At 38.3% G+C, this 16,204-nt stretch overlaps 2 protein-coding genes across 3 annotated transcripts; both read right to left on the bottom strand.

Annotated features, from left to right (window-relative positions):
- Positions 1-338: 338 nt before the first annotated feature.
- On the bottom strand, positions 339-8,496 carry LOC116853943 (AP-2 complex subunit alpha). The gene is made up of 14 exons (XM_032835327.1): positions 8,334-8,496; positions 7,498-7,586; positions 6,604-6,815; positions 5,920-6,113; positions 5,417-5,648; positions 5,227-5,335; positions 4,503-5,146; positions 4,297-4,428; positions 4,015-4,212; positions 3,594-3,928; positions 3,216-3,484; positions 2,981-3,125; positions 2,698-2,905; positions 339-2,626 (listed from the first exon to the last, which is right to left on the bottom strand). Exons 2-14 carry the CDS (start codon positions 7,559-7,561, stop codon positions 2,549-2,551), a joined length of 2,820 nt encoding a protein of 939 aa, XP_032691218.1. The 5' UTR covers positions 7,562-7,586; positions 8,334-8,496; the 3' UTR covers positions 339-2,548.
- A 3,682-nt stretch (positions 8,497-12,178) lies between these two features.
- LOC116853848 (thyroid transcription factor 1-associated protein 26 homolog) lies at positions 12,179-13,464 on the bottom strand. 2 transcript variants are annotated; one of them, XM_032835126.1, is made up of 3 exons: positions 13,206-13,464; positions 12,977-13,106; positions 12,179-12,656 (listed from the first exon to the last, which is right to left on the bottom strand). In XM_032835126.1, exons 1-3 carry the CDS (start codon positions 13,333-13,335, stop codon positions 12,407-12,409), a joined length of 510 nt encoding a protein of 169 aa, XP_032691017.1. In that variant the 5' UTR covers positions 13,336-13,464; the 3' UTR covers positions 12,179-12,406. The 2 variants fall into 2 exon arrangements, with proteins under 2 accessions (XP_032691017.1, XP_032691016.1); XM_032835125.1 differs by having other exon boundaries at positions 12,316-12,659; positions 13,206-13,445.
- Between the last annotated feature and the right edge of the window lie 2,740 nt (positions 13,465-16,204).

The following is a 16,204-nucleotide window of genomic DNA, read 5'->3' on the forward strand; positions in this document are numbered from 1 at the left end:
GAAATGATATTGTAATATCGTAAAAGAAGAAAAAAAAATAGCTCACGGAAACAGTCATGATATAGACAGAGTAAAAGTTGTATTACACTTATATTAGTAGAGGCAGAAGGTTTGCAACAACATCAGTCGACTAATTATTACGTTAACTGCGATTTACAGATTATATTCTCAATTTGGATCTCGTCGGTTACCGCTATTAAAAGACGATTAAAACGTATTGCGGTATGCAGAGAGTTTAGAATAAGATAAATAACATATACAATCTACACAAAACGTTTCTCTAAAATATTAACTATTCAATATAAAACGAAGGGGATAAAAATATAAAACGCTCATGCTTTCCTTTACATTGCTTATGATTCAACGATTACAATTTTATATCTAACGATAAAATATCCAAATGATTGGCATCTCGTCTTGTATCATAAAATAGAGTAGAATCTTAAAAAAGAGGAGGAGGAAGAAAAGTAATAACAAAATCTTAATATGCACAGTAAATCGAGAAGTAAAAAACTGATATCGCCGTGTTCTCTCGACCCATACTAATTAAAATACGACTAATATACATAATCTAAGGGAAGGAGGAATATAATAGGGTCATTAGACATAGATTTACATTATACGCGAATATGAAAAATATACATCTTAGTTCCCTGAATAATAAAGCATAAGTGATGAGTAAGAAAACAATTTGAGCTTGTAATGACTACGAGTAGTGCAATCTGCGTGTATCGTGAATGTTTATAGCCATTTGTAATTAATTCAAATTTCATATGTACAATTATACGTGAAGCCTCACAAAATCGGTGACGCATCGCCGATCGTTGTAAAGCGACATTTAAATCATACTTAGAGCTGCTCTTTCCATCGTTAATATTATAAAACACATTCCGCGAAGTTTTAACGTATTGATTTCATCGCGATGTTGCCTGTACAGGATACTCTACTGAAATATACATCTTACGTAAGATTCTGGAGACGATAAAACGCATCTCTACTGTTACAAACCGTTAACTCGTAAACATTTAGACTTCAATCAACGATGTATCGAGAGTATACAACGTACTCTACGTGGAATTTTGTTTCATAAATGTGGGAATGATCAGCCATGGACTCATACATTAACATCGACGATATAGAAATCTAGAAAATTGTTCTTAAACTCAAGTTCGTGACAGGGAGCAATTAAATATAAACTACTAATTATACAATAATTAATTTGCAGCTCCATTAAATATACAGAGTGGGTTCAAAGTCCTATCACAAAATTTACAAACGTATCCTACACTTCAAAACTAACAAAAGTTTCATTAAACATACCTCTTACAGTCATCGCTTTTTAAAATACAGTTATATTTATTTATAGCATGTGAACTATATAAATAATAAATATTATCAATAAATTATATTATAATGATTACGATTATAACATTAATCAATTTCAGAGTATACTTTTTTTCCACATTTCGACACAGAATTCAACAACAAAAAATTACAGTAACGTATACAAAATACAATGTCATAAAAAAAATAGTCTGGAATATTTGATCGTACAATCACTGATACGCGCGACACGTCAATGTGTATATCTTATCATTTCAAACATTCGCTATGAAGTAATACCTTAAACACGTAAATGTAAACATGTAGTGCTGATTTTAGAAAATGATAATTTTAGGATCGATGTTTATCAATAATTTCTTTTGTTAGTTTTGAAATGTGAAAAACATGAAAGTGTTGGGATAGAACTTCGAGCTCAGGATGTATAAAGATATTTATGATAAACAGCTAATATCATACAACTATTGTCATTGTGCCCAAATCTACTCTCGTTCACGCGGCAATCTTATGGCGAAGTATCAATGCTAATACAACTAGCGAAACTGAACGAAAATCACAACATAGGCTATGAGAAGATGTTCACAATGAGGCGTTCACGTACAAAGAGATGTCTCACCCTCGACGACCTGACAGTATCTTACCGATATTACGAATTGTATCGATCGTAATAATAAAGAAGGAAACTCGTGTAAAACCCAATAAAAATATATGCTTTGTTTCTGTAATGCGGCTCGAGTGGTTCTATAATGTACGTACATGCTCAGCTAAGGTATCTAGTTTCTTCTCTCTCTCCTTTTCTTTCCCCGCGTCACACTTATTCACGTAAACATGCAATATAAGATGCGCGGATCCGTTGAAGTAAATCCGCCCCTTTACTATCCCCGATTATGCAATAATACTGTCTATCATAGCCACTTTATGTCCTTCGTTCTTTCCGCACGTGACCGACTTCGGTGATCCTGATTTTCAAACCTTTATGCCTTCCTCGACAGAACTGATACACGGTGACACGGAACTACCTATACGAGGATATAGTTCTCATAAGAGCGTCGTGAGTGTAAGCTTGGGTACAACGCGCGAATATCTCTTAACAAATAATCTTCAGTATCTTTTCGATCGACGCGAGATGACACCCTCCCATAGTAACAATGTATCCCCTCACGACGTGATATTTATTTCTTGTCAACATTCACGCCTGCTAGGCCGCTTAAAATTGATCCACCAGCAGGTCACAGATCTCTACCGACATAGATTCTTTACTTGAGCGCACCGTTAAGCGGAACATCTGCAAAAATAAGAATTCCGAATGAAAATGCACCAAGTGTCGCGAACATTCGAGAATCCAGGAGAGCTTACCTGCGCTTGTTTATTAGGTTCTAGGCGCAACAGGCAACCTACTTGTTGCGCCCTCATATGAACAATTCCGGCGCAAACGAAGTTATCGGGATTCGGGTCAATGCCGTCGAGTAATTGCATCCCGAAACCTTGCAATTTCGTACGTACTTGCGTTAGATCCATCGGTTGTTGCGCCTTGAAGATCTTTTGCGAGCGTTGTTGATTCGCTCTGGAAACCAATTCTATGTAAAACCGGCGGTATCTTGAATCGATTTTTTGTTAACAAACGTATTGTGTCACGTACCCGCCAAGATTTTTCCATCTTGCGAAGAACGATTCCCCGTTCATTTCCGTCGGCTCGAAGAACTTATTAATTGTTAATGGTAACTTCATAGTGATTTTTTGTGGCACATTATTGTACATGAAAGAGATAAGCATACTCGGCGCATCTGTCAGTAAAAAAAAAGACACGTATAAGATACAATTGAAAAGATTAAAATAAATTAGATATCAGGAAATCATTAATAATGTCGACATACCGCTGTAATCGTCAATACATTCCGCGTTGATCATCTGCTGGATCTGTGCGCCAGCTTCCAATACGGAATCGATCGGCTTCACTTGTACAGCTAACTTAGCCTGATTCTCTTCCGTCCAAGAGAGTTGCGGTTGAAAACTGTGTAATGCGAACTGCGTTTTGTTCCCGTAAAAAAGACCGACGCGTCCGAGATTTTGTCTAAACTCAGATTTCACACCGATTTGTATCAAATCATTCTCAAACAGAACACCATTGTTCTTACAAACAAACCTGGAAAGAAGAAAAATACAGTAGTAATGTGTTACATTTCTCTACTCATCGATATATACGCGTTAACATTTTTCTATCCCTTATCTCTTTACTATGCAGTACGACTTACTTTTTAGGATTATATGTGTTTTGGGCGCCGTTAGTAGTACCGACTTTGTTTGCCATATTGTAAATATCTCCCAAAACATCAAGCAATACGCCTGTGTTGCTAGTCGGTTGAGAGGAGGGTGGAGTTGACAATCCTAGCAGATCAGCAGAGGTATTATTAACAGTCACGGTTGCTGTAGCAGCGGGAGCTTCAGCGTGATGATTGGTATTTGGCGCTGGACTCTTGCTCTCCCTAATTTCATTCTCTGGCACTCGACCCGGCTTCTTCTTCTTCAAGACTGCAAGGATAGAGGACTCCCTCTCAGGGAACGCTGGCATCTCCTCCAACACGGTAGCCTGCAAAGATAAACATAAATACATTGATAACATAATTGTGGATGTAAGTCGCATTCTTCCTTTTTAATGGATATTGTCTCAAATACCAGAACATCGGTCGAGGCGATGATACTTAGTTGTAAGTATTCTGACGCTCTCTGTTGTAATTCGGCGTCCGCGCTACGTAGATTACTGTGCTGCCTGAAGACATCTTGTATTTGACTTCGAATTTCAGGGAACAGATTCACAAACTTGATGTACGTCGAAAGCAACAATGCCCGAGTCATAGGAGAGCAGAGGTGATACTGTGAAAAACATATGAATTTATTATGTCACATTCATATATGTGTTTGCTGATACAAATTTTCTGCAAATAACGACGTACTCACTTTGGAATGTAAGAGTTGAAATTGAACAGCTGGAGAAGACCGTTGATCGCCGGCAATGAGATTACCGAATTCTCCAAGGATGTAACCACCGACTTTAACCATATTTTCATGACAAGCGGGTGCTTGCAGCGCCTACAATACCACGATACACATAAAAATAAGGAAGCCAATGATTTTAGTAAATAGAAAAAAGCAGTGTGTTTTACCTCAAAAACGGTTTTGGCGGCGTAACCTTGAACGTCGTCTCGATTGATAACGATTTGGATAACTCGATACCAGACTTCCTCGGATACATAATCACCTGCTATCCTAATTAGATTTAGGATGACATCAACATACCAGGTGTAATCAGTCGCGTATTTCTCGGCTAGAATCGCGACCTTGAGGACCATCTCTTCTCTGATCGAGTAGTCAGCAGTTTCCAAGTAGTTTAACATTTCCTGAACTATTTCCTCAGCATTACTCTTATCACACATGGCGTACAATAGGTCCACTGCTTGCTGTCGCACTGAGACATCCTTCTCCATCTTCATTGACAATATGACCACTTCTTGATGTTTCTTCACGGCTTCGTGCGAGAATTCCGAAGTGGCCAAATGGCACATTGACTCGAGCGCCAAATATCGCAAGTTGGTCTCGCGATTCGACAAGAACTGACCGAGTTGGTTGCATGCACGTACTAAGAGATTTGGCTCGCTATCGTTGTGGATAATTAAACTAATGGCTTCGAAAAGCACAGCGTTCTTCGCGTTTGAATGCTGCACTTTCTTTGACTTTGGTGGTTCTTGAGCTTTGTTTAGTATTGTTTCTAGACACTCGTTTAATCTGCCCCTTACACCCGGATCTTCGGCTGCGAACAGATGCAAATCTCATGTAAACATTGCGAGATATTATGAGACATATTGTGCGTTCTGTATATAAATTAAATACCTGGAGGCGTATAGTTCTGCAGTAAACGCAGCAACTTAACGGATAACCACGGAGCTGGTACAAAGTAATACGTGTAATCCTGCAGATCTGTATAACTCGATGTGACAATCTGCAAGGAAACAATCGCGAAGGAAACATGAAAAAAACATTCTTACCGTGATATACAATTGACAATAATTTGATAACGTACTCTACTTAATCTTGAAACTGCGAGACTGACGCAGCCTTTGTATTCCTCAGGATTTCTCTTTACAAGAGCATCTATGAGCGACGCCGCGGCCGTGACGACACCCAAATGTTGGTCGTTTAACAAATGGACTATGCGAGACGTCCACTCGCCTCCGGGTACAACGTCAGGGGCAGTTCGCAGTAGCCGCAACAGGCATAGCGCGGCGCTTTGCTTTACAACGTCCATAGTATCTCTGATCGACAAATATCGTTTATCGATTAAAGGTGATTTCGACTAAATTTCGATCAAACTAACGGTCAATCGAGTGATATAGTTTCAACCGAAATATCGCTATTGGAGAAGAAACTGGACAAGTTCGAAATTTTAGTTGGAACTCTACAGCTTAACAGTCCGTTAGTTATTAAGTCCGAGCTTAGTTACTCTAAATCAGAATCTATTGTGTGAGCCGTGAGCGTAATTAATGTACAATGTTATCATCTACAAATGAATATATGATGTCATACCCTGAAACAAGTAGTTTCGGGATTTCATTGCCGAAAGCCTCTGCCATCTCCTTACTACCGATATTAGCAATGCACTGCAATGCCAAGTTTACGTGAATTGGATTGCGCGAAGCGAGATCATTCTTTATGCTTTGTATGATCAACTTGATCAAGTCACTGTTTGTATTCACCAAGACCGATATGAAAAGGTAACCCTGAAATAGAGGGAATGATATTTGATCTTGAGATATACATCAAGCTTCATAAATGTAGTCCCATTCCCCACACATTTGAAATTTTTTGTCGTCATCTGTATATATGAAATAGAGTACCTGTTTATATTCCCTATGGACTCTTAAACCTTTTGACTAATCTGGGCCAAATCTTGTACAGTTATTCTGTAAAACTCTGCGAAAAATATAGACTGCCATAGACACTATCCCTCCCCCCCTGATTTCATTCCTTTGATAACATTTTGTGACAACCATAGTTTAGCCAAATCGTTTTTTTTTTAAGGGAGTATATTCATGCATCGTAATTGCTGGATATTCTAGGAACTTGCGATTTTTCGCGAATAATTAACAATAACAAATATTTAATATATGATATCGCCTGAAAAAACGAGAATTTCAAATGTCACAAGGTCAGGGAATGGGACCGCATTAATCAAGCTTGGTATAAAAAACTCGCACATTTATTACTTACAATTTGTTTTTCCGAATACTTATTCGACGACAACAAATTGACGGCCTCCATATGCCCGAAATCGATGTCGTGGCCAAGGAGAAAAATAAACAGCAGCTTACACACATATTTCTTCTTCTGGTATCCATCAAGTGTTTTGTCTCCTTTAAATTTACTGCGAATATTCGCTAATTCCTTATTAATTCTCTTGATTTCGGCCTCTTTACTTTTACCTGAGAACACAAGAGTTCTTAGCCGATCTGCACGAAATTACAAAATGATGATTTCTTTACAAGAGGAACAGTATTTTCTTTAGTATGATAGTTTTGTATGCAACATATTTTCACATGAATATTGATCGGTAATAACATCATAAGTAATATATGATGTAATATATAAAAGATAATGGCAATATGCCAACTGGCATAGTATCAAGGCCAATGTGCTTCCATGTCGTTCAAAATTAAAAATTAAAACTACGGTACGAAGAGAGTAAGCCATGATTAATTAATATAAATAAATGCAAAATTTTATCAATCTATTTGATCAACATATATATAAAAGTGTGCTGAGGAAGCTTGCATGTGTTTTTCATAAACCTGCAACTAATGATGCCAATGTGTCAACAGATTGGTGTTTGAGAGCAGCTCTATCAGGAAGATAGGCCGATATCAGAACTCCGCCCCCTTTCTCTTACTCCTCTCTGCATTAAATGCATACCATTCCAGTTTCAATGGCACGGTATCACACAATGAATGAAACATGTCTCTCTCTTTCTCATAATCAAGAATGCAGATCCGTTATATTAATATGAGAAAAATGCGCGCAATGCTGTTTATTAAGACGATATTAAGGAGATTCTTATACGCGCACGTACGAGCACAAAATACCGACTCACGAAGTACCGATACTCACAGTTCCTGATATCCGATATGAACACCGCCAATCCACGCATGCCATCTCCTCTGACGGCTGGCATTTTGCCTCGTTTTGTTTAAAGCTACCTGCAAAACGAGAGAGACCGAGAATGAAAACACGCTCGACGTTCATTCCCCTCCAATCTCGAGACGTGCGTGCTCGCGACGCGAATCTACTGTAATTGGCATTTGCTTCATCGCACCGCCGAGCGGCTGCTCTGACGCAACGACCGAGCGAGCGGGACGCGTGGCCACTCTTATCGTGCTCCTTCGCGCACGTACATCTCTCGTTCGAACAATTTACATGCGTATTCTTTCCTCCTTTGACCGCAGACGTACTGTCAGAAAGTGTGCCATCCGGCGGGACGGGGGCAAAAGATCGACTCCGCTCGTGAGCGAGCGAACGTGTCTCGCAAGACGTGCCTCACGATAACCGTCCGTGATCGCGGTTAGCTCTGCAACGACGTCCGGGAAGTCGCCGCGATACAACGAGGAACCGACACGATCCGTCGGATTTTTGACAGCGCGGCGCTCTCCCGGCGCCCGCTGCCGTGTATCCATGCGCGATCCTTGCGAGATCGAGGGACGGCGAGGAGCCGTGCGACAACGATCGTGACTTATCGATTGACCGCGAAGAGCGTTCCGGGCAACGAACGAACAAACGAACGGACGAACGAACGAACGAATGCGTTTTCGTTCGCCTCTTCGGAGCCGCGCTGTCGCGCGCGCGAGAGAGAGAGACGGAGAAGGTCGCGTCGTGTTCCCGCTGAATTTTACGCCGCGCGTACCCATTCGATCGCGACGCAGCTCGTCGAATTCGCCAATGGTACGTACCGATCTGACCTGAGGTTGCGTTGCACGCACGGCTCGGTCGCGGGGCGCACGGTAGGCGTGGAACTATTCGCGAGCCCGTGCCAGAGACTTCGTGGCTGTCGCCATTTGCAACCGTCGACTAGCTCTGACGGACGACGGCCGCACGTCAAATGCCAGCGCGCACGCGTGATACGCGCTGCCGCGTGCATTTTCGTATTTCGAAGCTCCCTCTCTCTCTTTCTCTCGTCTCTCGTCGCCGAGCTTCACTTCGATGGCGGTGGTAACGCTCGTCGATTGATCCGCCGCCGAACACGAAAGCCTCGTGGCAATCGAATCGTGAATGCACCGTGATTGCATTTCTACGAAAAGATCACACTATGTTAAAGATTACTGAGAACGATCGGTCGATAATGAACTGATTTCATCGGATAGAATTCCTGTTTATTATGTCAGATAAATAGGTTATCAAGATCGCTGAGTCTCGTCTCGATTCTTGCGCAGGAAGCATTAGCTCCGTTTGCAAACTGTTGAATCTTTCGTACTTTTCCGACACAGCAGTCAGCTATTTTTTTTCACTTTAATATTTCTACTAACTTGTTTCCAATTATATTATAATACAACAAATGGATATTCCGTGATTACAATACAAGCATCTTCAAACACATTTTTTAAATGAAATTAGTTAAAATTGGAAAAAGATGAAAAAAACGGTAACGATACTCAAACTTTGCTTACGAGTTTATTGCAACGCCACTAGATGACGTCAGGTGTTCATTAGCAGAGAGAAACTCACTGAAATTGGCTGCGTTCGGAAACGTCACTCGAATACTCTCCCTCTCTTTTTATCTCACTCTTGTACTTGCTCACTCCAACGCAACGGGTACACTTGGGTGACGTTTCCGAACGCAGCCATATATACTACCTGGGAGTGTTGCGGGATGAGAGAGAGTATGCTTATAGGTCTAGAACAGCGCTCTGTCTTTGTCTAGTACAGCCTGAACCAAAAGCTAAGTCGGCTGATTTCTAAACATAAGCTAAATCTCCGAATTAGGAACCATCTTTGTTTTTCTTAATAATAAAGTCGATAAGTGAATACTAATAAATGAGAAAAAAAATATATTTTTTTTATATCTTAAATTTTTTTATATCTTAAACTCGTTGATAAGTCATTGCCATTCAGTGATCACTGCTTTTCATATTATCTGTAACTTTTAACTTGAATTTTATCACATTCTGTCCAATCTCGACTATGCTATGAACCAGACAAGGATAAGAGAAGAAACAAAGAACCTCTCTCTCATCCCGCACGTCTCAAGAGGCAGCGCGCGTTCCAAGTAGTATATGGTTGCGTTCCAAGTTGCGCATGAAGCGCGCATTTCCTACAGTATACTATAGATAAATGCGCGCATATGCGTAACACGGATCGCGGCCTGTATTTCAATGGAGAAACTTAAAAGTCCGTGTATTCTTACGTCCATGAAGTAGAAAGGATGGTTGACTCAACGTTGAGACGTACTACTTGAGAATAATAGACATTTCTTCTTCCTGTGATTGGTTAAGGACATTTGGTCAGTAGCCAATCATTAGTTAGAAGACGCGTCTGATTGGTCGAGAGTAACGGAAGTGAGATATGCATCCAATAAGACACTTCGAGAATGGGGTCCACTTCATGCTTCAAATGATACCAAGTATCGTCTAGCCAATCATAATCTTTCTTTGAGCGTGTCTGTAACTTCTTATCTCAGTATCTCAACCGCGCGATATTCATTCAGTTGGAACGGTTAGCGGCGCGGCAATTCGGAAGAGTCGTTCCGTATTTCTTGCGACGTTGGCTCGTCTGAGGTGAGTTTCGCGCATAATTTTCACTTCGCCGGGAATATCAAAAGTGAGTGTTACATGTGCAGCATGATGAACATTGTCGTGATAGCTGCCAAACGTGAATATCTCGCGAAACCGTCTGTCGGGAGTACTGAACTAAGTGTCGTCTATAATGGCGGCTCAAAATTCAAATTATCGGTATTTATCCGTTGAAGAATACTGCGTGTAACATCGTCGGGAATGTCAAAAGCGATTGTCGTTCGTTCGTCGTAAATTAGACGAGTTGCCAAAATCGAATCTCGGGAGATGGGCCACCGGGAATGCGGAGATAAGTATCGTCCATTCGCAATATCATAACAGATCCAAACTGGCCACAAAAGGGATCTACGCATCCAATTCGTCAAGAGGAAGAAAATCATCAATGGTAAGTGTTTATCAAATGGAGACCGCAAAGAATAATGCGCCCGTAATATTTATTTGTCGAGTCATTTGTTGCATTCGCGAATTACAGTCAAATAATTCCAGATTGTTATATAAGTGGATATCAGAAAAATATATTGCAAAAGTTTGAAATGAAACATGGCGATTTTTTTTTTATTCGACTGTATGGGATTCGCAAATCTTATATCAAGACGACGAATAACGCAATCTTATATCAAGATAACGAATAACGTTCTATTAAAAATTAAATTGATTGAGTTTTAAGTTTACGATAAACAAAATTCTATTTATTATTATTGGAGGAAGGGGGAGTCTACATTGATATAATGTAATGAGTCCTAAGCTCAAGGACATTCTCCAATAAATGTGAGATGAATCTGGATTCTTATATCTTTAATAATAATTTTAGGAGACTGCAAAACCACTCGGATATTCTATATGTGCTTATACATAGTCATTACAGAAACAAATATGTTTTATTATTGTTGTGAAAATGATTTTGATGTTAAACTGTATCACAATATGCAGTCATCCTTTTACTTGTTGATTCGATAGAACTCAAGAACTTAAAACTCAAGAACATTCTCCAATAAATGTGAGATAAATCTTGATTCGTGCATCTTTAATAGTAGTTTTACAAAACTACATTTGGATACCCTGTATGTGATTATACATAGTTTTTACAGAAGCGAATATATTTCATTATTGTTATGAAATGTATTTGCTTCTGTAATAACTATGTATAAACATATACAGGGTATCCAAATGGTTTCATAATCTCCTAAAACTATTATTAAAGATACACGAGTCAAGATTCTTACATTTATTGGAGAATATTCTTGAGTCTTAGAATACCCTGCATCAATGTATCGAATCAACAAGTGAAAGAATGACTACATATTGCGATATAGGTTAACATCAAAATAATTTTCATAACAATAATAAAACATATTTGCTTCTGTAATAACTATGTATAACCATGTACAGGGTATCCAAATGGTTTTGTAGTCTCCTAAAACTATTATTAAAGATATAAGAATCAAGATTCATCTCATATTTATTGGAGAATGTTTTTGAGTCTTAGGATACCATGTATCAATGTATTGAATCAACAAGTGAAAATATGCCCTGTATGTGTTTATACACAGTCATTACAGAAGCAAATATGTTTCATTATTGTTATGAAAATGATTCTGATGTTAAACTATATCACAATATGTAGTCATTCTTTCACTTTTTGATTTGATACATTCATACAGGATATTCTAAGATTCAAGAACATTCTTCAATAAATATGAGATAAGTCTTGATTCTTATATCTTCAATATATTAATATATTAATATATTAATATATTAATATATTAATATATATATTAATTTTTATATTAATTATTATATTTTATAGTTTTAAGAGATTACAAAACCACTTGGATATCCTGTATGTTTATATATAGTCATTACAGAAATAAATATGTTTCATTATTGTTATGAAAATGATTTTGATGTTAAACTATATCACAATATATAGTTATACTTTTACTTGTTGATTCAATGCATTGATGCAGGGTATCCTAAGACTCAACATTCTCCAATAGATGTAAGACAAGTTTTGACTCGTGCTTCTTTAATAATACTTTTAAGAAACTACAAAATTCAAGTATTTTATACATGTTTATACATAGTTATTATAGAAACAAATGTTTTCTCTTTTTAATGATATTAGGCTATATCATAATGCACAATATGTGTGACTATTCTTTTATTTTTATGATTTCATCATATTTTAGCCAAATAGCAGAAACAAATTATTATATTCTCTAAGTAGCAATTATAGATCACGTTAAGTTTTCCTGGATTTTTTCCAGTAATAACTCTATCCTGCCCTTCATGACGGGTTGTCCTTTCTTAGTTTTCTTCGATAATGCCCTGAAAGTATGCATTTTCTTCTCTTTGTATTTCTTTAAGGCTTCGTTGCTTTCTTCCTTTTTACGATTGATTTCTTCCATCTTCTCCTTCTTGTCTTTCATTATACACTTATGGGCTTGTTTGGCCTTAAAAAAGGCATAGTTCTTCTTTTCTGAGTTACTGCTTTCAAGATAAAAATATATTCTTAACAAAGATATAATATATTCTTCATAGATAGAAAGAGAGAGAAAGAGGGAGATCTTAATATACTTTTAATATAGGTATGAATTGCATAGGTATCATTTAGGTTAGATTATACTAGTTTAGTTTACTAAACTAGTTACTTAATCAATATTTACTTGTTTTCACCAGTTAATCAGTGAAGAGAAAGGAATCAGTAGAAAATAAAATTAAACATAAAATCAAAGAGTACAAGTATATTCAATAATGACTATAGGATTAATCGCAAAAAGTCTAATTTGCATCAATCCTTTACATACCTTGTATCTGTGTCCTTTGATGTATCACTTAAATCTGTTAAGGTTTGCGTGGAATCCTGTTGATTTCTCTTGAGTTCCTTGTGAAATTCACGCATCACGGCCTTTCTTCTTCTTTCTTCCCATTGATTAACTAATGCAACAGGATAAATATTGAGTAAACGATAAATTTTAACGAATGTGATCTCACCTAAATTTCATAACTAATTTCACACTAATGCAATAGACTTACTTTTATACTTATTGCTGTACTTTTTCAACCTATATTTTTTTTTATCGAACGTTTTCTCATGTTGCTTCTTTTTGTCGTCTCCTTGTTTTCGGCGAGCCTTATTTTCAATATTTTTCATATTATTCCTCATAGCAGCCTATAGAACATCTGTTTTTCAACAGTAATAATTCCACATTTAATGAGTAACAAAGATAGGATGATACTTGTGTCGACTTGTGTCTCTTGTTGGAAAGCAACTAGTATATATTTCAGTGGTCGCAATCCACACTCGCCTTTTCCTGCTGCCACCTACACGGAATATAATACAACCTTATATCGTGCTGGGTTGGTAATGATCGCGTGGTAAAAGTTTAAAAGTAGAAATTTCCAATTTATTCGTATATGTATCGATCGATCAAAATATATGTATCGATCGATATTTCATACGGAAGAGAATGAGCGCGCATTCGCGTAGTTTTTGCGTTAAACTTTATCTCCTTTTATTATATCTTAACGAAACAGATATACTTGCTCGTCGAGTTTGTCACACGCGATTCTTAATCATTAATTCTTCTACTATCTATTAATATATACGCAACAGTCGTATGTTTATTCTGAGCCGTCGTTATCGCGACGACGATGGTAACGAAAATTGTATGTTTGCGCAGCAGAAATGAGCGGCGCAGCTCGAAGTTCTATATAAGGGTAGCAATTACATAATCAATTATTTATTCACGGACACCTGTCATCACGTTACGTGCTATTCGCGGCAGTGACATTGGTCGTCGATCGACGACGGCGTTGATTTATGTGGCGTAGGCTGGTGAGCGATTTGCGGGCTAGATCGACAGCTAAACGATCAGTACGCACAGTGTGCCATCCTACGAGACATCTCGTTAACAAGACGTTTAAGCGCGCGATTTCACGAAACCTTCATCGCACATGTATCCCCCGTAAAAGTTCAGGTCGACAGAGTAGAATCAAGAGAATGAGCAAAAAATTATATCCCGTTAAATTGGGCACTTCTCTCAAACTGGCAGGTCAAATCAATTGAACGATCAATCTTTTTTTGACTCTAGATTTTTGTTATGTAACTTTAAATTTAATAAATTTGATAACTTAAAATTTTTTAATTAATTGCTCGACAACGCGCTACGTTAATGCGCAGAGCTACGTTAATGCAGGTTGCACGACAATTAGTTACTTTGATTCGATCTTTATCACAGATATTTCGATTGTATATACTTGGTACTTCGCCGCATCCTATTCTATTAGACGACCACGTGTTCGTTTGATGTATGGAATTCGAAGTTATATGCCCAAGTTATGTACCCAAGTGAAAATATATACTCAAAGTATCTACGACACAAAACACAAATTAGCACAAAATATATATAAACGAATAATTATTCATTGTCATAATTAATATTGTAATATTTCATTGTCATATCTTTTTTGTCCGTCGATGGATTCTCTCAATAGATCCATCTTTCACGGGGAGATCGTGTGTTCTTTCTTTTTCTTCTCTTTTCGCGACGAAGGGTGTTAATATTTCGGTAGATTATACATCTCGCGTCGCGACACATCCGCCATCGCCAGCTAAATTGAATCGCTCTCTTTGCGTACTTGCGAGACTACCGGGCTGCATTTACAAGAGATTGGACAATTATTCATAGCCGCCGGCATGTGCCGAGGAAAACAAGCAAACTCACGTCGCCGAAAAGATAGTAGCTCTTCGGCATGCGCTGCCTGGCTATTATTAGCTGACAAAATCCGAGACGGGCATAGGTATCCGAGGCCAGATTCGTCCGAAGGAATCTTCCGACCGTTCAATTTCCTTCGACCGTCGTCGTTCGACTCGCGCGATTCAATGTCGAGGATACGTCGACAGAATCGGTCGCTCGGACGACGAGCTTCCGCCCTCGCGCCATTGCAAAATCGTATGAGATAATCGAGAAAACGAGAAACGCGTGCGCGCACGCTTGCGTGGCGCTCTTCTCACCTTAGGTCCTTGATTAATAATACCAATCGTTACGCAAACTTTTTCCTTAGAAGGAATCGTTGGGCCAACCGTAGCTCGTTATATTCGTGTCCTTATTAAGTAATTACGCGGAGATTAACTCAGGATTAGGGAAGTTTTCAAAGTAACTTTTCAAAGTAAGAAACGTTTTTAAAGTAACTTTCTGCTGTTACTATTATTCATTTTGAAAATAGCTTATTATTGTGATTATTTCTCAAGAAATAACGAATCGTCACAATTTCCATTTTTTTCCTCAAAATTCGAAGATTTCATTTATTTTTTTTTTACAACTTGTTCTCATCATGTGTTTTACACGGAAAGAACATTGTAGTTTTTTTTTTTTTTATAAATTCTTTTCGGTTACTACGTAAGGAATGTGAACCATTTGATCGTGAGTGAAAGTGGTTGCGTGTTACGCATGTTATCGTATTTACCGTATTTTTTTTCAAATTAAGTGCTAAAAAGACTCTCTTACTTTTATTTCATGTCGCGACTTATACGCGCATTATAGCCATTTAAAGCCGCGGCATTGGCATCAGGGATCGTGTTCTTGACGCGTATTCGAACGCTAAGGCTTCGCCTTTCTGATTCTCAAGTTAAACAACTTTACACGGGACTCTCGTATAAGAAACAGAACTTGGGATAAAAGCGTGTGCTCAGCGTTCGAATACGTGTTAAGCATGCGGTTTCTGTTTAGCGGTCATGTAACTTTCTTATAAGAGCGGGAACGTGGAGAACGACAAGTTTTACGTGAAATCGACGATTTTTAACGATTATGCAATTTTTCAAACAGTGATAATATGGAGATTTTCGCATGAAACTTTTCACTTTTTACGAATCACGCTACGGAAGAAACATGATCGATGTTTTCGTTCGCGCTCGAAATTTGCGCAACGTGCGATACTGACACTCGCTCTCGCGTTGACGAACTGTTGGTGAAAGTGAGGTGAACGACCGCGCAGCGAGCAAGTGGGCGGGGTTAGGCTTATCTGTGCCGGGG

Source organism: Odontomachus brunneus, unplaced genomic scaffold, assembly GCF_010583005.1.
Source record: "Odontomachus brunneus isolate Ranch 3 - 2012 unplaced genomic scaffold, Obru_v1 Obru_scaffold_007, whole genome shotgun sequence".
NCBI classification, from domain to species: domain Eukaryota; kingdom Metazoa; phylum Arthropoda; class Insecta; order Hymenoptera; family Formicidae; genus Odontomachus; species Odontomachus brunneus.